The sequence below is a fragment of the Saccopteryx leptura genome, chromosome 7 (assembly GCF_036850995.1).
Source record: "Saccopteryx leptura isolate mSacLep1 chromosome 7, mSacLep1_pri_phased_curated, whole genome shotgun sequence".
NCBI classification, from domain to species: Eukaryota; Metazoa; Chordata; class Mammalia; order Chiroptera; family Emballonuridae; genus Saccopteryx; species Saccopteryx leptura.
The window spans coordinates 106,850,061-106,871,400 of record NC_089509.1 but is presented as its reverse complement, the minus strand read 5'-3'; the positions used below and the strand labels follow the sequence as shown (position 1 = coordinate 106,871,400).

The 21,340-nt window shown below is 43.9% G+C and overlaps 1 protein-coding gene across 1 annotated transcript in view; it reads right to left on the bottom strand.

Moving 5' to 3' along the window:
• Positions 1–247: 247 nt before the first annotated feature.
• MOGAT1 (monoacylglycerol O-acyltransferase 1) overlaps positions 248–21,340 on the bottom strand; it is a 39,298-nt gene continuing 18,205 nt past the window's right edge. The window contains exons 3-6 of the mRNA XM_066345030.1: positions 21,108–21,312; positions 17,777–17,951; positions 17,016–17,215; positions 248–6,519 (exon numbers count right to left, since the gene is read on the bottom strand). Coding sequence (XP_066201127.1) covers positions 6,365–6,519; positions 17,016–17,215; positions 17,777–17,951; positions 21,108–21,312 — 735 coding nt within the window. The 3' untranslated portion in view covers positions 248–6,364. The remainder of the gene's footprint in view (positions 6,520–17,015; positions 17,216–17,776; positions 17,952–21,107; positions 21,313–21,340) is intronic.

Here is a 21,340-nt window from a genome sequence, read left to right as displayed (position 1 = left end):
AAACAGTATTTTACACAATTATAAAGCAGCATGTTCTTTATCCAATGAAACACTCAAAAATAGTATAAATATTTAAAACACCTATGTTGATAAAGAATACCAGAAACACCAACAGTTCTCAAAAACCAAGGGCTAATCTTTATTGTAAGAGGGCTGGCATGGAAGGGCAGCAGTTTCACTGTGACACGTTTTAAAAAGAAATTCAGTTTTTAGCTGCTTCCATCATTTTGGCAAGGGTAGGACCGACTCGATTTTATAAAACAGCTTTATTGAGATGCAATTCACAGGTCACAGAATTCATCCATTTGAAGTGCAGAGTTTAGAGGTTTTTAGTATTTTCACAGAGTTATGTAAGCATCACCACAATCTAATTTTAGAACATTTTTATTACCCAGAAAGACACCATTAACAATGTGATTCACCAGATTCGTAATCTGTTTCTACCAGTTTTTGAAGAGTTCGGATTCCGAGAGGTTTCACTCTTGCTCCGACCACGTGAGACCACGGCAGCTTCCTGGAGTGTTTTCTTTCGCTGTCCCCTGTCCCAGCGTCCCCTACACTCCTGCAGTTTGTAGTCACTGCTGCCCCTGCTTTCTGTACTGTACATTAACTGAGCAAAAGAACTGAAAGGCCAACTCTTCAGGACGAGAATGTGCAACGCTCACAAGTTTCAATGTCATTCTCCTGATTACATTCATCCCCAAGTCTAAGTTAATTCAGCCTTGCCGAGGGGTGTAGAAGGAAAACCATTCTATCCAGGGGAGACACAACACCCTCACCTTTATTTATCACTCGGGCAGAAAGCACATTTATCGGTCAAATCTTTAGAAACTGAGGGCTTTTAAAAAGTACACAGCAACACAGAACAATATAGAAAATATAAAAGTACACCATCTCCTAGGAAGATGTCAACAAATAACAATCTATTATTTTATAGTTTTGAACGATATAAAGGAGGAATCCTTGTAGTTCCATTTCTCACCCTTCTGTTTAGAGAATTAAATTATTTCTTAGAAACACCAGGGCGAGAGGTCAACTGTGATGCTGGGGAAATTTCAGTGGCAACTTTTATCTTATATACATGAAGAGAGTGAGGCATTCATTTGGATGCACTGCGTGTCTTGCAAGAAAAATCAAGATATATCTACATCTCTAATCTAGACATCATTACAGTGATAGAAAAGAAATCAGCAGAGACCATAACGACAGAACCAGAAGGGACCTTGACCATTCACTCCTGACTTAATTTACATAGGAAGAAACTGAGCCTGGCCATCCAGTGGAGGACCAGAGGCTGAAGGATTATTCGAAATAGAAACCTGGAGAGTAGAAGGGAGGGGCAGTTAGACTCTCTGGTTGCCTTGACATGACTGTACCCCAGACGGGAGGGTTTAGAACCCAACCAAAAAGCCCCAGGCTCCAAGCTGGTCTGGAAGGAGAGTTGGGGAAGGATTATGCAGTCCTGGGAAATACAAAGAAGGTCAGATTTCTCCTTATTCTCCAGAGAGCCTACAAGAATTCTTAACCAGATTCTGGGAGCTAGAAAGATAAGTAGGTAAGTAAATAAATAAAGAAACAAACAAAAACCACTGTGACAACCCAGCTGGATGAGACGGGGGGCCAGAATAGGCTCAGGGCTTGCCGAGGGGGGAGAGGGAGGGGGCCTCTGTCTGAATGACGGGCTTGTCTCGTCCTGCCTGTGCTAACGACTGCAACAGGGCCGGGAGGGAAGATATTCTGCAGGTCTGTCTCCATCCTGAGCACGGACACCCCGTCCTACCCTGCCGCTCCCATTCAAAAGGCTCTAGTGCCTACGCCTGTTGAACACTTGGACTTGGCCCAGGACCACATCACCAAAATAGCTCTTGCAAAAGGGAAAAATCAACAATGTGGTATACTGGTCTAAGAAAAACACCTCTCAGTCCCAGTAAGATAGAGCTTGCTTAAGAGTTGTTAAATTCCTTGTTTTAGGGATGGATTCTTAAAATATGTACATTCTACTTTTTTGGACACTTCTGTTTCACAGGGGATTTCTGGGTTCATTAACCAACAGCCATGGGACAGCAGCACCTCCAGCTCAAGCTAGAGCAGAGTGATACAAATACGGACCCAGGTCCGATCCGCGTTCATCTTCACTGGGGTTCGACTGACTCATCTGCAGAAGGAACAACTAGACAGGCTAGGAGGTCCCGTTCGGCTCTAAAACTCGGCTTCTGTGACATGATCCACCAAACTGCCAGGTTAGTGCCACGAGCATCCACTGAGAGACTGCTGGAGAGTCCAGATCAAAATGCACACAAGGCCCTGGCGGGGTAGCTCAGGTGGTGAGAGTGTCATCCCAGTACACCAAGGTTGCAGGTTTGAATCCCGGTCAGGGCATGTACAAGAATCAACCAATGAATACATAAATAAGTGGACAACAAATCAATGTTTTCTCTCTCTTTCTCTCCCTTCCTCTCTCTGAAATCAATAAATAAAAAGTAAAATATTTTACAAAATGCACACAAGACAGACTCTGCTATTGAGGAACTCACTGTCCTACAGGTTAACTACGGATCGGAGTAAACCTTCTCCCCCTCATTTAAAATATTAAGGCACTAAGCTGAAGTGTTTGGGAAGGATTAATTTCAAAAAGTCAAAATACAAGGTTTCAGAGAAACCCGTTTGTTGTTAATAGGAAGGACAGACTCTTGGAGAAAATGGAGCACCTGGCTGGTTATTTCCAAGCTGCCTTGTTTTCCTGCTTCTTTAAAAAGATATACAAATTTGATTTGAAGGAACTCTCCCAGCACTACAAATGGACATTTTTATAGTTTGTATAAAAACTACACTAGATAGAGGAGAACTAGCAATCCGAGGCTTCTGGGGGTGGGGGGTGGGGGGAATTCCAATCAGCAAATCCCATCAACACTGTCTCTTATCGGAAGAAGAAAACTAAATGTGCCCCACATATGTTTACAGGTTGATCATAGACTTTGGTAATTGGTATCAGTGAGGTAGTCTGCAGGACAAGCGGCAGAGGTATGGCCATCACATCCAGGTGATGCTGACCACGGCAAACATGGGCCCTCTCCCAACAATGGGCATTTTACATCTAACCTTCTGCATCCGATAAAGGCTCACCCACCACCCCCGAAGCATATGCCCTTTGAACGTTTTCACAGCCGTGGGGAAGAGTCTACGAAAACCACACAGCGTCCCTTACCCTAGGACGGAGCAAAGCTGGCCGGCCCTCATGAGCGCGAGGCTGCAGCCTTCCAGGTGAGTGTAACAGACGTAGCCCGACCCAGACCACCTCCATACTTGCAGCTACCACACAAAGGAAGTGACAGTCCGCAAGCCAGAGTGCGAGGGAACCGGGCAAAAGAACTGTCCAAAGCAAACAGCGTACATGCGCACTTTCTCGAGGGAACCGGGCAAAAGAACTGTCCAAAGCAAACAGCGTACATGCGCACTTTCTCGAGGGAACCGGGCAAAAGAACTGTCCAAAGCAAACAGCGTACATGCGCACTTTCTCGAGGGAACCGGGCAAAAGAACTGTCCAAAGCAAACAGCGGAGATGCGCACTTTCTCGAGGCAGTTAGTCCATTTCCTCCTGCGCGTCCTGGGGTTACTGTGGTTGCTGCTGCTGTTTTTGCTTTGCTGCTTAAATGGCAGGTACAAGAGTGGAGTAGAGGAGCATCTTTAAAACAGAGCCCCCCCATCACACCGCACCAGCGAATACCAAATGCGACCCACATGTGTGTTGCAGCAAAGATTCGTGTCGAAAAAATTCACTTGCAACTTTAGGACGACATGGAACGTACAACTGTGCTTTCAGTCATGGGAGGACTTCTGGCCCAGCAGGATTATATAGACCTCTGGAGACCCTAAGAAAGGAAGAGATAAACTCCCTCATATGTACCTAGCAATAGAGCTTTGGGTATGCCGAAATTAATGCTGCTGCTGTCTAGATTTTTTTTTTTTAATTGGCAAAATTCTAGATAAACTCATCAGAGCCAAACTTTTCTCACTTTTCCGTGCCCCTGGTTTACGGCTCGCGGCTGTAACTGCTTCCTCGACAGGCCAGCTGATGTTGGGCGGTCAGCTTGGCCCTCTCATGCCCAAGTGTGAGATTAAAATTCATACCTTTGTGAAATTGCAAATGACTCTGTCTCATGAGCTTTTAATAAACTCCAAAGGAAGAAAATTCGTGTGTTTTATAACAGCTGAAAGGCCTTTGGTGGCGGTGACGTGGGCCTCAGAGCTATATTCTGAAAGACTGAGCCCTGACCAGCCGGAGTGTCGTTTTATATAAATAGTGTTCCATTTACATTTTTCCTCCCATATTGAGTGATACCAAAAAGGATTTATGGTCCAATTTTCTGCACCTAATAAAGCTAGTAAGACTTATTCCCTGCTTTGACAAAAAAAAAAAAAAAAAAAAAAAAATTTAAAATCTCATTTCAAGGCCATGGCTGCTGGACTCCTGGATTGCTCACAGTCCGAGGACAATAGGCCGTTGGCCACAAAACCTTAAGAAGAACAATAGAACGAGTTCGTCTTCCCACGTGTGAAATTCTTTCCTACTTAGGGCGTTACCCAGCACGATTTAATTCTGCTGTTGCTGACTCCAATCCAGGCTCTAACCCGGGGCTTGATGTTTTAAAAATTAGAGGCCTGAAGACATATTACCAATAAGTTAGTACAGCTCAGTGAAGTTACCCTCAAATACCTAGAATGGGGGAAGTACACAAGTAACTCTAGCCAGAGATTGGCTGGAAACTAGGCATTCTTCTTACTTACTTACTTACTGAATGATTACTTAACACTTAGTGATTAATTATCAGAAACCTCTTTCTGACTTGCTCCTTACAAGCCAAGACTGGAGTCTTGTCAATCACCGGCCTGGGCCAATCAGACATGGGCAATGATCTTCAGCAAGTGAGGCTTGTCTTATTATAGTCTTCATCCTACAGCCGAGCTTTACAAATTCTTCACTTCATGGCAAAGTTTGTCCAGGTGTTCAGCTATAAATACATTCATTCATAAAACACATACTTATTTTGTGCCTACATAGTGTCAGGAGCTGATCCAAGCACAGGGACACATCGCTGCATGAAGGGACAGCTTCCTGCTCTCGCAGACCTGGTCCAAGCCAACCGAGAACCGGATGCGTCTCACCAGAGAGGGTGCTTTCTCTTACAGTTCATCTATGTCAAAGAGGCCATTTGGGAAGAAAATTGAAAACATGTCTGGCCTGACCAGGCGGTGGCACAGTGGGTAGAGCTGGACTGGGACACAGAGGACTCAGGTTCAAAACCCCCAAGGTCACCGGCTTGAGCGTGGACTTATCTGGCTTGAGCGTGGGGTCGCTGGCTTAAGTGTGGGATCACAGACATGACCCCATGGTCGCTGGGTTAAGCCCAAGGTCACTGGCTTGACCAAAGGGTCACTCGGTGAAGGCACATATGAGAAAGCAATCAATAAACAACTAAGGTGCCACAACAAAGAATTGATGCTTCTCATCTCTCTCCCTTCCTGTCTGTCCCTATCTGTCCCTCTCTCTAACTCTCTCTCTCCGTCAAAAAGAAAAACAAAAAACAAAAACCATGTCTGTTCCCATGGAAACTTTTGCCATGTTAGTGTCCTAAAGCATGTGCAAAAGCACGTCTTCCTTCTGGCCTATCACCAATGAACAGGTCCCTAAGCAGATGAGCAGGGTGAATATTTCCAAGCACAAATAGAAATAAGGAGACATGCTCTATTCTGCATGAGTTTGCTCAGGGTAGATTCATCCCACCCTGAAAACTGCATAAAGATTCTGCCCAATTGTATAAAAAAAATGTGTAGGTATGACCTAACCGATCAAATAATCTAAACCTTAAAAGTAACATTATTCACTAACAAATGATCTGTTCAAACAAAAATAAATAACTTCTTCTGGCTCTATGTGGCAAATTATTTTACATACTGTCTCCTGAATGTGCTGAATAATAGCTAACAACATGCTTAATGGAAACGCCACCTTAAATTATTGTGATATTTAGCAAAAAGGTCTAATCGGTTTTTCTAGGTGTCATTTTTTTTTTTTTTTTTTTTTTTTTTTGAGTACATGAATAGTTCTAAACCATTTCTGAACCTGTGAAATGACTTCACCTTCCCAAATGAAGACGATGAAAAGACTTGGTCATCTCTAACCTTACCCTATAGTCACACACTGTATTTTTATTTACCACAGATACACATCAACATCTGTCACTATAAATAATACTTTCAGTGGCAAATTTGATTCTGTAGTCAAGGGGGAAAAATAAACTTATTTGAAATATTCGTTCTCTCAGTGGGAGGCTCTCTCCTCCTCCTGTATGCCTTCTAAGAGCAGTTATCTGAAAACGAGAGTCTCGTGCTCTGGAATCCCATACTTCCCTTTGTGCTCCTCAAATAACTTCCTGAGCTCCTCCATGTAGGTCTGATGCAGCGCCTCGATCTGCTCTGGGGTTGGGTGCAGAGTCCGCTCAACAGGAATTGGATTGCCAACTGCGAAAACAGAGAATACGTCAGACGCCAGGAACGCAATGCACTCCACCACAGACCACTTCCTCAATGAACAGCCCTGGCAAGGCCTTCCAATCAGAAGCCGTCAGGCTGCTAGCCCCAAGCCCTCTGTCATTTCACTGGCTGCTGACAGCGGTCACCCCATCCCATTTGGCAACAAACACAGAACTCTCGTCCGCAGACACTGGATAGCCAGGCCCCTGGTGGTTTAGACTCCGAGCCAAGTGAACCCTTGTGCAGACTGCTGCTGTGAGGGAAGAGGCCACAGCTGCCTGCGCACGTCACCAGCATTCCTCCTCTGGGGCAGCTGACAGCCAGACCACAGTCCCCTGTTATGACGGACTGTGAGAACTGAATCACGAGGCCTGGACCTTCTCCTCTCCCTCTTCTTAATGTCATCCTAAAAAATTCAGAGAATGTACATCTCCATGGCTACATATCTGTCCTAGAAAACGTACACAATCACAAGGACTCCACTGGAATAGTAGCAAACAAAACCAAACAAAAGTCTCAACAGAAAATGATTAAATAAACCATAGCGCATTCATTCAGTGGAATCCTAGGCAGCAAATTTCTTTCTTTCTTTCTTTTTTTATTTTTTCTGTGACAGAGACAGAATCAGAGAGAGGGACAGATAGGGACAGACAGACAGGAAGGGAGAGAGATCAGAAGCATCAGTTCTTTGTTGCAGCACCTTAGTTGTTCAGTGATTGCTTTCTCATATGTGCCTTGAGGGGGGGGGGCTACAGCAGACCGAGTGACCCCTTGCTCAGCCAGCGACCTTGGGCTCAAGCTGGTCAGCCTTGCTCAAACCAGATGAGCCTGCACTCAAGCTGGCAACCTCTGGGTTTTGAAGCTGGGTCCTCTGCATCCCAGTCTGACACTGTATCCACTGTGCCACCGCCTGGTCAGGTAGCAAATTTTTTAATGAAATAATATTTCTGAAACTATGCATGGTGATGAATATTAACTAGATTTATTGGGGTGATTGTTTTGCAATATATACAAATATCAAATCACTGTATACCTGAAACTAATAGAATGTCAATTATACTTCAATTTTTAAATGACATAATATATATATGTACATGTCTAAAATGCATTGAGGGAAAAGTTGTAAAAAATATCATATGATCCCATCCATGAAAAAATTAATTTTCTATGTGCATTACAAGCTTTTTGTGTATTTAAAACATCTGGAAAGAGAGAATAATAACCATTTACCTCAAGCAAGGAAGGAGAGACGAAGGAACTTTGACTTTATCTGTACTGTGTAAATTTTCTACAATGAGAAAACATTTGTTTTACCTATATAGTTAAGATGAACTAACTAATTCTCAAAAACATGGGAACTTCTAGATGTATTTTAACAGGCGTTTATATAATCAATAACTTATCTCACTTGTCTCAGATTAGAGAATACAGATAGGTACGTGGCTTTTCCTCTCCTGGGTCCTTCTGTTGCTCACTGCGCCCTCTGCTGGCCTGAGGCTGCTACTGATGCCAAGAGTTTAAAATAGGATGCTCAATGACCAGCCGGGCACTTAACTGCTTATTACCTTTGATTAGCTTGGGCATGAGGTCAAGTGGGGCTGTAGGTAATAAAATAGAACTCATAGGGAAGGATGTTTCCACTGACCTATCCTGAGTCACCCTGTGCTACATCCAAGGCCCAATTCCATCTCAGTAACAGAAGGTGGTTAGTTAAGGGAAAAGCAAGGAGAGTATATATAAATATATATATATATTTCCTTAGTGCAACATTAATACTCTCAAATTCCTCAATTCTTAACCAAATATAGCCTCAGGAAGCTCATATACAATTTTCGTCGATAATTCGGATGTCAAATTTCTATATCATAGACACCAGTCCTTTGTAATTTAACATAAAGAATGAGAAACAGGCCTGACCTGTGGTGGCGCAGTGGATAAAGCGTCAACCTGGAAACACTGAGGTTGCCAGTTCAAAACTCTGGGCTTGCCTGGTCAAGGCACATATGGGAGTTGATGCTTCCTGCTCCTCCCCCTTCTCTCTCTCTCTCTCTCTCTCTCTCTCTCTCTCTCTCTCCTCTCTATAATGAATAAATAAAATCTTTAAAAAAATAAAGTTATAAAAAAAAAAAAAAGAACGAGAAACAACCGTCCAGCTGTCAGCGGTGGTTGGAAACACGCTCTGAGGCTAACGTGCTGGGAGGGAAGGGGAGCGGCAGCGGACCAGGCAGCTCGGTGCTCGCTCGCCAGCGCGCACGCTGAGCTGAGATGGAACCTCCTCCCCGGCCTGGCTTCTCCACGTATGGGATATAAGTGCAATTCGGAGGATTCTGAAGCTTCCTGTCTGCTCAGATCTTTGTTCTGTGTGGGGGAAAAAATGAGAAATTTACACGTCAATCTACTACTAGCAAATTCCTGATTTTTATAGAAGCAGCTTCAGTTTTCTTAGTGAAATGACCCCAAGGGCAGAGGTCTTGTGCAACTAAGTGCAACTAATTAGTCGGGTGGCAATGGGGACAGATGAAGAGGGGACATCAAGGAAGATGAGGTGTATTGTTCCCAGCTTACTTTTTTTTTTTTTTTTTTTTTTTCATTTTTTCTGAAGCTGGAAACAGGGAGAGACAGTCAGACAGACTCCCGCATGCGCCCGACCGGGATCCACCCGGCACGCCCACCATGGGGCGACGCTCTGCCCACCAGGGGGCGATGCTCTGCCCATCCTGGGCGTCGCCATGTTGCGACCAGAGCCACTCTAGCGCCTGGGGCAGAGGCCACAGAGCCATCCCCAGCGCCCGGGCCATCTTTGCTCCAATGGAGCCTTGGCTGCGGGAGGGGAAGAGAGAGACAGAGAAGAAAGCGCGGCGGAGGGGTGGAGAAGCAAATGGGCGCTTCTCCTGTGTGCCCTGGCCGGGAATCGAACCCGGGTCCTCCGCACGCTAGGCCGACGCTCTACCGCTGAGCCAACCGGCCAGGGCGTTCCCAGCTTACTTTAATCAGGACTTGCAGATTCGGAAACTGAGGCTTATTTTTTATGAGCTATCTTACAGTTAACTTCAATTCTGGTCTTTTCTCGATGGTTTTATTACCGTTCAGATCATTCTTCCAGAGACCTCAAACATGACCGCTGTATTAACTTTATCACTGAAAGACCTTTCCCTAAAAGGTGGGAGGCAGACACAGTCACATTCACCTTCTTCTCTTGTTTACATGTAGAGAAACTGAAATGCTGACAGTTTCCAACCCCCCCACACACACACACCAGAGGAAATGATGACTTAAGCCCAATATTCCTGCCCCTCATTACAAAACTAACCCAAAATTGGACTAGACAGTAAGAAACCTTTCTCAATTACTTTTCAGGAATAAAGACAGAGGTGAAAAACCAACATTTGCAGAATTGAGACAGGCCCCCTGACCCCTAAAAGACCAGAATTCTCTCTCTCTCTCTCTCTCTCTCTCTCTCTCTCTCTCCACAAAAAAGGAGACATTTACCACTAAGAAGAAGAAAATAGCATATTCAACATAAAGCTGAGTGAGTGGCAAAATGCCGCGTGACTCTCTTTCTACAACACACAGGGCCAACAGCTGCATCAGGCTGCTCTCGGACAGAGAACTCCTCGCCCTGGCAAAGCCACCCTGCGTCTCCCGGTGGCGGAGTCAGGAGTCAGAGCTTTTGTCTCTGTATGGGGGGGGGGGGGGGTCTACAGCTGGCATGCTTGCCTGCTCCATTTCCCGAGCCCACCCAGTAAGGCGAGGGTGCGTCGGCAGTGACTGCAGTCCACAGTGCCTCGCTCATTTCTGTGCTGCGTGCTGTGTTTACCAAACACGAAGGACAAGCTGCCTCGTGAGCCATTGGACACACAGCTGGAGAAAAATTACGGGCATCGTCTTCTCACTGAGGCAAGGAGTGGATCTCTCATCATAAGAAACCTTTGTTCTTCTTTTCTATAATTATGGAAGTTCTGCAGTTTGTCTCTCTAAGGGTCTCACACAGGAATGATGCTTTCTCCAGAAGCCCCACAGCTGCACACCGGAGAAGCAATGGGCACAGAGCTGTGTGGCAGAGTGGGGTTGTGAGAGTCCCAACGTGGGCGCCAGGTGAAACCTGGGTTCAAGTCCAACCTCTGGCTGTGGTGAAGGATCAAAAGGTGCCCAATGTAAGTGTGTGTGTGTATCTGTGTATACATTCACACATCACACACCACAGACCCATAAACATTTATTGAACACTTTTTATGTCATATTAGGTACCGTACTAATCCCCTTAACATTATCTTTTTTATTTATTTTATTTTTTTGTATTTTTCTGAGGTTGGAAAGGAGGAGGCAGTCAGACAGACTCCTGCATGCGCCCGACCGGGATGCACCCGGCATGCCCACCAGGGGGCGTCGCTCTGCCACAACCAGAGCCATTCTAGCGCCTGAGGCAGAGACCACAGAGCCATCCTCAGCGCCTGGGCAAACTTTGCTCCAATGGAGCCTCGGCTGAGAGAGGGGAAGAGAGAGACAGAGAGGAAGGAGAGGGGGAGGGGTGGAGAAGTAGATGGGCGCTTCTCCTGTGTGCCCTGGCCGGGAATCGAACCCGGGACTCCTGCACGCCAGGCCAATGCTCTACCACTGAGCCAACCGGCCAGGGCCCCCTTAACATTATCTTTTTTAATCTCTACAATTAAAATTTTGATTAAACGTTCCCTTCCTTTCTTTCTATTTCAGTGAATCCCCTAGCATGCTTTTTTTCCCCATCAGGACATCATAATGACTTGAAACATAATAGACTACTTTTGTCCTCACGTGGTTTTAAATCTCTTTTATTTAAAAAAGTATTTTAAACCTACAAAGAAATTATGCAATAATCACTTGCATACCCTTCCTCTAACTGCACCAATTTTGAACCTTTTGCAAACATATGTATGTGAATCTTATATATGTATATACATATGCACTATTATTTTTAGTTTTGTAGAACCATTTGAAAGTTGTAGACAATAAAGAGCCAATCATGTTAACATCCCTATATATTTTAGCATGTAGGAACAAAAACACTGTCCCACATAACAACACCGTTGCCATTCCCAAGGAATTTAACCTCTACACCAGTGGTAGTCAACCTGGTCCCTACTGCCCACTAGTGAGCGTTCCAGCTTTCATGGTGAGCGGCAGTGGAGCAACCAAAGTATAAATAAAAAGATAGATTTAACTATAGTAAGTTGTTTTATAAAGATGTATTCTGCCAAACTTAAAGAAAATCCGACATAAAGTACTTGGTACGTAATTATTATTATATGCTTTTAACTGGCTGTAACTCTGCTTTATAAATTTTATAAAGTAAAGTTACTTCCCTACTTTATAAATCACCATTACTGTGGAACCAGTGGGCGGTTAGAAAATTTTACTACTAACAGAGATACAACAGTGGGCGGTAGGTATAAAAAGGTTGACTACCCCTGCTCTACACCATATCATTTTGTACTTAATCAGCACTCAAACTGATCAACTGTTTCAATTCCACCCTTTATAGTCATTTCCTCCCAAACCACAGCAGCTGTGCTTTTCCTTTTCTTTTTTTTTATTTTAGTGAGAGAGAGAAAGAGACAGGGCCAGACAGGAAGGGAGAGAGATGAGAGGCCTCAACTCATAGCTGCATCACTCTAGTTGTTCATTGACTGCTGTCTCCTATGTGCCTTGAGGGGGCTCCAGCTCAGCCAGCCATCCCTTGGCCAAGCCAGCAACCTTGGGCTCAAGCCAGAGACCTTTGGGCTCAAGTCAGCGACCACAGGGTCATGTCTGTGATCCCACGCTCAAGCTGGTGACCTCGTGCTCAAGCTGGTGAGCCTGTGCTCACGTCGGTGACCTCGGGGTTTTGAACCTGGGTCCTCAGCGTCCCAGGCCAACGCTCTATTTATTATGCCACTGCCTGATCAGGCTCCACAGCAGCTGCTGTGACTCTCTGAGTACTCACCCCCTCCTTTTGGTTTTCCACAACACTGATATTTTCTTGAGAAGTCCAGACCAGTTTTGTACAATGTTCCACAATCTGGATTTGTCTGATTACATATATCCTTTTGGTAAACATTTTGGCAAGAATACTTCAGCAGGGAAATTGAAACCCATCTGATAGCTCTGAACAATCTGGTCGCGAAGGCTTCTGCTCTGTAAACCAACCTGCGCTCACCTAGCACCTAAAGGGTACGGGGTGCTGCTCCCCATCATGTCATCTGCTCCTCGGGAACTGTCAGAGAGGACAGGATGATTATAACTGTCCCCTCTTCAGAGCTGTAAACCCCGAGGCTCAGAAAAGACAATCGAGACAGTCTAAGTCCCTCGGAGTCAGACGGCAACCCACACCACTTCCTCTGCACACATCGCTGTCAGTACCATCGTGCGTGTGCCTGGGGCCGGAGTGTGGGCCACAGCCATCGCTGGGCCTGCAGAACCAATGCCTTAAAGGCATCCATCATCTGTATATTTTTAATGATGCCGTAAGAAGCAAAATGAAACAAACACTTCTGTCATACCTATGATTGGAAGTCAGTGGAAGTCTTGGAGCAGCAAAGATGGGACTGGAGCCCATTCTGTGCTACACGCAAACACAGCTGGTAAGCCTGTCTGGGAACCCATAGTGCAAACCTCCTAACACTGGGACCCTATGGGAAGTGACAGCTAATTAATGTAGCAGGAATGTCACAGTCAGAAAATCACCAGTTTGCAGCCATGACTGCGGTAACTGACTCAGGCAATGATTTATCAATGGATATTAAAACGAGCAAGAAAAGTCTGACAAAGAACAGGACCCGTACACAGTCTCTAAGTAACACTACCCCCGGGTTACTTCTCAGTGAAGAGGGGGGAAAATCTTTAAATTTATAAATATAAGACATATCTATAAATAAAGACTGATATAGATTAAATCTATAAATTTATAGTAAAGAAACCTGGCCAACACCTTACCCAATTGATCAGAGTTAACATCATCAACAATGAGACAAAGTGACATCAAGTGCCACCTGATGTGATGTACCGAGGAGGACACAATAGCATTTCTATGGAATTCTTGCCAAATATACACAACTGGAATACACTCATGATGAAACATACCAACCCAAGATGAGGAACATTCTACAAAACAAATGGCCTGTACTCTTCAAAACTGCTCATGTTTGTCATAAAGAGAAAGAAAATTTGAGCCTGACCAGGCAGTGGCGCAGTGGATAGAGCGTCAGCCTGAGATGCTGAGGACCCAGGTTCGAAACCCTGAGGTCACCGGCTTGAGTGCGGAGTCATCCATCTTGAGCATGGGCTCACCAGTTTGAGTGCGGGGTCACTGGCTTGAGCGTAGGATCATAGGCATAACCCCATGATCACTGGCTTGAAGCCCAGAGTCGCTGGCTTGAGCAAGGGGTCAGTGGCTTGGCTGCAGAACCCCAGTCAAGGCACATATGAGAAAGCAATCAATGAACAACTAAGGTCTCACAACTATGAGTTGATGCTTTTCATCTCTCTCCCTTCCTGTCTGTCTGTCCCTGCCTGTCCCCCGCCCCACAAAACAAACAAAATAAAACAAAACAAACAAACAAAAATGCAGGGCATATATAAAATGGAATATTAGTCATAATAAAGAATGAAATTTTACCATTAGCAACAACATGGGTGGTCCTAGAGGGTATTATGCTAAGTGAAATAAATCAGACAGAGAAAGACAAATACTATATGATTGCACTTATATGTGAAATGTAAAAAACAAACTAAACAATCAAATCAGAAACAAACTCATAGATGCAGAGAATAAACTGACAGTTGCCAGAGGAGAGGGGGCGGAGGGAGCTGGGTCGAAAAGGGAAAGGGTTGAGACACACAGATTGGCAGTTAGGAAACAGTCACGGGGCTGTACAGTACAGCAGAGGGAATGCAGTCTACAGTACGATAATAACTATGTGTGGTGCCAGGTGGGCACTAGGCTTACGGGGGAGTCACTCTGTAAGTTATATAACTGTCTAACCACTATGCTGTATGCCTGAAACTAATATAATAGTAAATGTCAGCTGTAATTGAAAAAAGACTTTTTAAAATGTTTCAAAAGCAAACGTGGTAAACATGCAACCCAGTGTACAGAAGACGAGTTGTAGAACCGGGCGCCTGAAACCTGTATACTTTTATTAACCTGTGCCATCCCAATAGACTCAATAAAAAGGAAACACGAACAAACAAACAACTGAAACCTCTTAATTCAGTGGAAAGGGAAGCAGAGGGGCTGCACAATTAACGCCGCCGTGGCCACTGCCTGAGCTCTGCCCGGGGTGTGCCACGAGGTCGGCAAAGAAGCAGCTCTCCGCAATGCACTGAGGTAGAACAGAAATGAACGTAGTTAACTTCGAAGCCTGTTTCTATCTCACCGTTGTTTTATCCGCTGTTGCATCTGATTGACACAGAGCTTTGCTTTGTTTTATGGAACTGTAACTATCTTATCCTGGACTTGTGTTTTTTCAGGTCAATCAACAACAGTCTTTATTTTTATTTTTTTTATTCATTTTAGAGAAGATAGATAGATAGATAGATAGATAGATAGATAGATAGATAGATAGATAGATAGAAAAGGGGGGAGGAGCAGGAAGCATCAACTCCCATATGTGCCTTGACTGGGCAAGCCCAGGGTTTTGAACCGGCGACCTCAGCATTCCAGGTTGACGCTTGATCCACTGCGCCACCGCAGGTCAGGCAACAAGTCTTTAAATACACATCATCCGAGGGTCTGGTTCACCAAACCGGGCTGGCCTCAATCACCTGACCCCCACTAGACCACCCCAAGGTCACGGCAGCTGAGTGACAGAAACATTCATATTCTTACGTTGGGTTTCAGAAGACTTCACATCCTAGCTGGTCCTGAGATGCCAGAGACTAGGAAGGGCCTTCCTGAGGTAATGAAAGGGGGAGGGGGGAAATAGGAGATGCACTGAAGGCATTCTTCCTTTTTCTGACTCTTGAAGAGAAGCATGATGGGCAGAGGTGTGAGTGAAAACCAGGGCTGTAGTTTTCTAGTCTTTACAGAGAATTTCAATTTGGTCAATTTCATCCAACCTTTGACCAGTTAATTACTTGTGAGTAGAGGTGCAATCAGACTGTACCAAAAACAAACAACTTAACCTAAAAAATAATAGTTCATGGGGGGACGAATGCGGTGGCAGGGGACAGGGGACTTGACTTGGTGTGGTGAACACACAGTAATATATACAGATGATGTATTATAGAACTGTACACCTGAAACCTGTACACTTTTATTAACCAATGTCACTTCAATAAATTCAATAAAAAAGAAAAAAATATAAACATTTAACCCAACCGGGTGATAACTATAATCATTTAACCTGAAAAAATATACTTGCTTTGCACATTCACAACTTACTTCACTGTGCACATGAGTTACATTTAATTAAACTTTTAGTTCCTAAAAGTATGTTTTACCATTTTCCTTGTATCCCCCAAAATACCAACTACTGTACCATATTTTGCACAGAAAACACCAATAATTAATAATATGCCAAAGAATGTAACCAACTTATCCTGAAAAACACCATTTCAAACTTAAAGGCATATCAGTATTTCTATTACACTAACTAATCAAGGTCTCCTAACATTCCATTTGAGTTAAATATAGCATTGTAAAATGTCACATGACTGCTTGTGAAATGCAAAGCTTTATAAACGAACCGTAGTAAAATGCTATTCTGATACAACAGACCTGAAAAGAAAGCATTTGAATTTCATTTCATGGGCTATCCATAGTGAAGCTATTACTTCCGGTTTCCTCTGAACTATGTGATTTTGGTTAATTCCGCTATTAGCACACCTGACTTGGCTTTCTCATTTTCAACTCTCTGGTTCCTTTTCAACCTAAGGAACTAATTACTTTCCTCCTGAGTCATTTTACCAATGCAGTCTGTCACCCTCCTTCCCCACTTCCATTTCCCTGAGCATGCAACTTTAAAAAATAGAATCAGTGTATAGAAGGAACACATAAACGTAGCTAAACTGCAACAAAACAAAACAAAACAATACTTTTGATATAGAAACTGATGCCTCTATGAATTGAACATGATGAAGGCTTTTATAGAGAAATCTGCATATATTAATAGGCTCTGATGTAACTTCTTCACCAAAGAATTGCTATGTTATAATCTGCTGCTACAGAGAAACAGATTCATCCCAGAGGATTAGAAACTTTATTTCTAAAATTGGCTTCTACCTGCAGTTCAAGAGCTGTAATCTCGGGAGTCATCAATGCCTATTCAAATGGAAAATATAGTCATTTTATAAATAACAGGCATACTGGAAATGAAGCTCGAATAACATCCGTAGCACTGTTATTTTAGGAAGTTCTTATTCAAAGCCACTTCTCTTGGATTAGCACCTCAGTCAGGAACAATGAACACTGTTCAAAAGAAAGATCATACTTCTACTTGTTTTAACAAGTGTTGAGGATTTGATGTACATACCCACAGTGTGAATAGCTTTCCTATAGGGCACGAGGCCGAAGTTGTACTGAAAAACCCCTCTGGCGTGGAACAGCGGCAAAGCGAACCCCATGATCTTCTGTAGTTTATCCTGCACCGTTCGAAGCAATGAGCCTTTAGGGTTGCTAACTTGTTTAAATAGTTCATTTTCACCAAAAGAAAACACGGGGACCAAATAGGCACTACAAATAACAGAACAAACAAACAAACAAAATAAACAATAAGCATTTTCAATGAAAAGGATTTAAAGATGTTATTCTGTCCCGCTGACTTTGCAATAGATTTCTAACCACTCTTTAATGTCCCCAAGCCTTCCTATCCTACTGACTTCATGTTCCATACATTGAAGCTGACTTAGTCTCGAAAGCCTTCCGGAGCCGGAGGTTCATCAGCAGTGCCTTCTAGAGATTGGGGAATTTTATTCTATAGAAAATCAAGGTTCCAGGAAGATTGTTCATCTGTTGTTTTGGCCATGGTTTTTTTGTTCATTTGGCTGCAAATCTTGTACACTTTTTGTTTGCTTTGCTTTTAAAGACAAGCTTAGTGGCTGGATGTCGTGGCATCGAGCTGTTTTTGTGGGAAGGTCATATTCCACTCCCCAGGAACATCCACACCTGCTTCTATGGTAAGGTCGATTAGGAGGACTGTCTGTAAGGGCTACAAAAATTACTTTCCTTCTTTGTGCTCATTTAATAATGTCTTAACTTCCCTAACCCAGTCATCTGAAATGAAGAGCCACTTACCCATGGGTCAAAGCAATTTTCACAAATCCTTTCCGCTGGCGGATGAACAGAGTGAATTTCCCAGGATGGGCATCTAACGATTCCTCTGCACCCCCAAGGACGATGATTGAAATGTTCCCACCTTTGTCTTTGTTCAGCACGTAAGACAAACTTTTCTTGGAAACAGAGACTGGCCCTTAGTGAAGAAAACAAAAGGTATAACTAATTTATCCTTTTTTAAAAAATTAAAACACTGTACTCACAATATTTTATAGCACCAATGAACAAGATTTCCTACCCTGCTTTGATTTGGAGCACTCTGTCTACCTCAACAGCTCAAAGACATTGCAAACTCCATGATTCTAAACCCAATGAATTAAATTCTTCATCAAAGTCATTCCTTGTCCCACATGACGTATCAAGGAGAATGGACCTATCATCTTTCCAGTCACTCAAGCCAGAAACCCAGTCCTGTATATATTCTCCTTTTCTCAGCCACCATGTTGACTCATCATTCATTAATTAATTCATTAATTCATTAATTCATTCATTCATTCAAAAGCATTTACTGAGCACCTGTAACAGGCAAGAAGATATCCTGCTAGATGCTGATGATATGGAGACAATATCACCATCTGCTGCCTTCAGGAGGCTGAATCAATCACCAAGTCCTGTTGAATCTACCAACTATTTTTCAGAGTAATCCCCTGTTCTGCATTTCCACTGCCCAGTCACTATGATGGTTGCACCCTGATCACCTCTCCTTGATCCCTGCGATCGGTCCCTCCTCTCACCACAGTCTCCGGGCTCAGCCCCCTCCAGCACATCTTCTGTCTGAATGCTCTTTCCAATATGCAAAAACCAGCCAGGTCCCACATTTGCTCAAAATCCTTCACTGGCTCCCACGGCTTCCCTCCAGAATAAAAGCTAGCGTCCTCCACATGGTATACCAGGCTGCTGTGAGCTGATCTCCACTGCCTGCCCCGCCTGAATGGAGAGGTGGAGCGGACAGTGCGCCTTGAAGCAGAGTGTGCTCTGGCTGATGCCTGCTCGGTAAATAATCACCAAAGCGAGCCCAGCGGAGGGGCTCAGGAGCAGGACTTCCAAGGTCTCAGAGCCACAGAAATGTCCCGAGTAAGAGCGAAACAGACACCAGACAGCAGAGGACCCCCACAGCCCGGCTGGTTCTTTACTAGAGGAGGTCTGGTGCACATGTCGGTCTGTCTCTCACGGTCCTGCCCTGGCCTGGGAAACAGGTTCTGGGAGGGACTGAGAACTCTCGAAACTTAGAGACGCGAAGAGTCTGAGCCTCCACTGGCTACAAAGGGGGAGGAAGGGGCTGGGAAGAGACTCTGCATGGGGCAGGGGAGACATATTTTAAAGTTTTAATGAATTGACTGGGGTGACATTGGGTAATAAAATTATCTAGGTTTTAAGTGTATAATTCTAATATTCACCATCTGTATGCTGTACTGTGTGCTCAGCACCCCAAGTCAGGTCTCCTTCCATCACCCCTTACCCCCTTTCACCCTCTTCTACCTCCCCCACCTTCCTTTCTCTCTGGTACTCATACTGTCCTCTATGTTTTATTTCATTTTATTTATTTATTTATTTTTGCTTAATCCCTTCACCTTTTTCACCCAGCCCCCGGAACACCCCTCTCCTCTGACAGTCTGTTCTCCATCTATGAATCTGTTTCTATTTTGTTTTGTTAGTTTCTTTTGTCCCTTAGACTCCATTTGTAAATGAAACCATATGGTGCTTGTCTTTCTCTGACTGGCTCATTACACCTAGCATAATACTCTCCAGGTCCATCCACGCTGTCAAAAATGGTGAGATTTCCTTCTTTATAGCCGAGTAGTATTCCGCTGTGTAAATGCACCATTTATTTGGGTTTTAGAACCTCTTAACAAAAGAAAAGATCTCGTGGTGTCACAATCCAGGTCTAATCTCGTATGCCACCTCTAGGAAGTGGCAATGGCCGTGGGGACACTCCATGGAGAAGGACTCTACAGTTGACTGGTTGTACCGGACATGCAACGGAGAGGGTGTACCTGCATCTTTTGTGCCACAAATTTGTCACACCTGCCCTCAGTTACACTATTCAAACTCACCTATGGCTATCCTTCGAAACAGCAAATTATATATGGTCAATATATTTCTGTGGCTTTTAAAATTTTTTTGGAAATTTTTAAAGCTTCCCTTTAATTTTCTTTTATAAAACTCTAACCCAATATCTGCAAAACAAGGAAAAGAAGCCATATTTTTCCTCTCTAGCAGTTTGGGGGTTTTAGTATGCCCCCCCCCCCAGAGGACACACCCAGTGGCAGCATAGGCTGGACAGAGAGCCCAGGGCCAAACGGGAAAAGGTCCACAAACAGAACCTAAAAATCCAGCCACAGATCCTGGCCCTTTAGTGCTCAGTGATTTCCTACCAGGTATTACTGACAACGTAGACTTGATCAATTAATAGGAAGCAATGGAAACCTGGAAGGCCATGGAAAATCCTCTCTCTGAATATGAATTTATTGATCCTGAAATCAGATTTTTTTTTTCAAAAAAAAGCCTGTCCACTTTTCTTTATATCTAAGAAATGCAAAGGCAATAATAATTAACCTATACAATAATCCTAAACATAAAGCACTTTCTAAGTTGCTGCAGTTTATGGTTAGTCAATAATTGGGTCAAATTGGAAAACCAAATTAATCGAGCCTCTTAAGTGGAAATGAGAGCTACCGACACAAGCGAAGTCTTCTGTGCCCAATCCTAAAGTATCTTGATGGCATTTCAGCTGAATTTAGTCTCATAATTGGTAGAAGTACAATTTCACTAATCAAAGAGTCTTCCCCTAGTTCCGAGTAGCAAAGTAGAATAGACTTGTATTTCTAACCCCAGTTACCTTCATCTGGGAAGGAACAGATAGCAGACTGTTTAGACACTGCCATTGCTTCAAGACACACAAGAGGGTATTTTTTATCTCCAGTTTCCATAAGAGCATACAGGGCACTTTTCCAAAGGTGCAATTTGTCACTTATTTGATTCTCTACCACATCTGGACACATAAAATACACTCACCAATTTATTCTTTCATTAAATTCACATCTATTGAATGTCCCTGTATTCCAGCCACTATGCTAGATACTTGAGTACAACAGAAGAAAAGACAGTCTGTGTCTTCCCGGTGGCACTTACAGTGCAGTGGGGGAGGTGAGAAACATCCAAATAGCACACGAAGTGCCACACGGGGATGAAGACGCTAAGAACTTTTCACCTCGACTGGGTCTGGGGGGTGCGTTCTGTGTGGTCCTGTCTCCCCAGAACATTGCAGGAGCAGCAACCTGCCGTCACTTACCACTGCTCATCAGGTACTCTCGGAAGAGAGGACACCGGAACCAAATCGGAAGCACGTGAAGATACGCAGTAAAGCCAGGAAACAGCTCGTTGAAGTCCGAATAATTGGTACAGAAGTTTCCAAAGGCTCCAGCCACGAGCACTCCATGGGGGTGAAACCCAAATATATAGTTGTGACTGAGATCCAAATCTGCAGTTTTGATGAGCTACAACACATTTATAGAGATTTTTTTT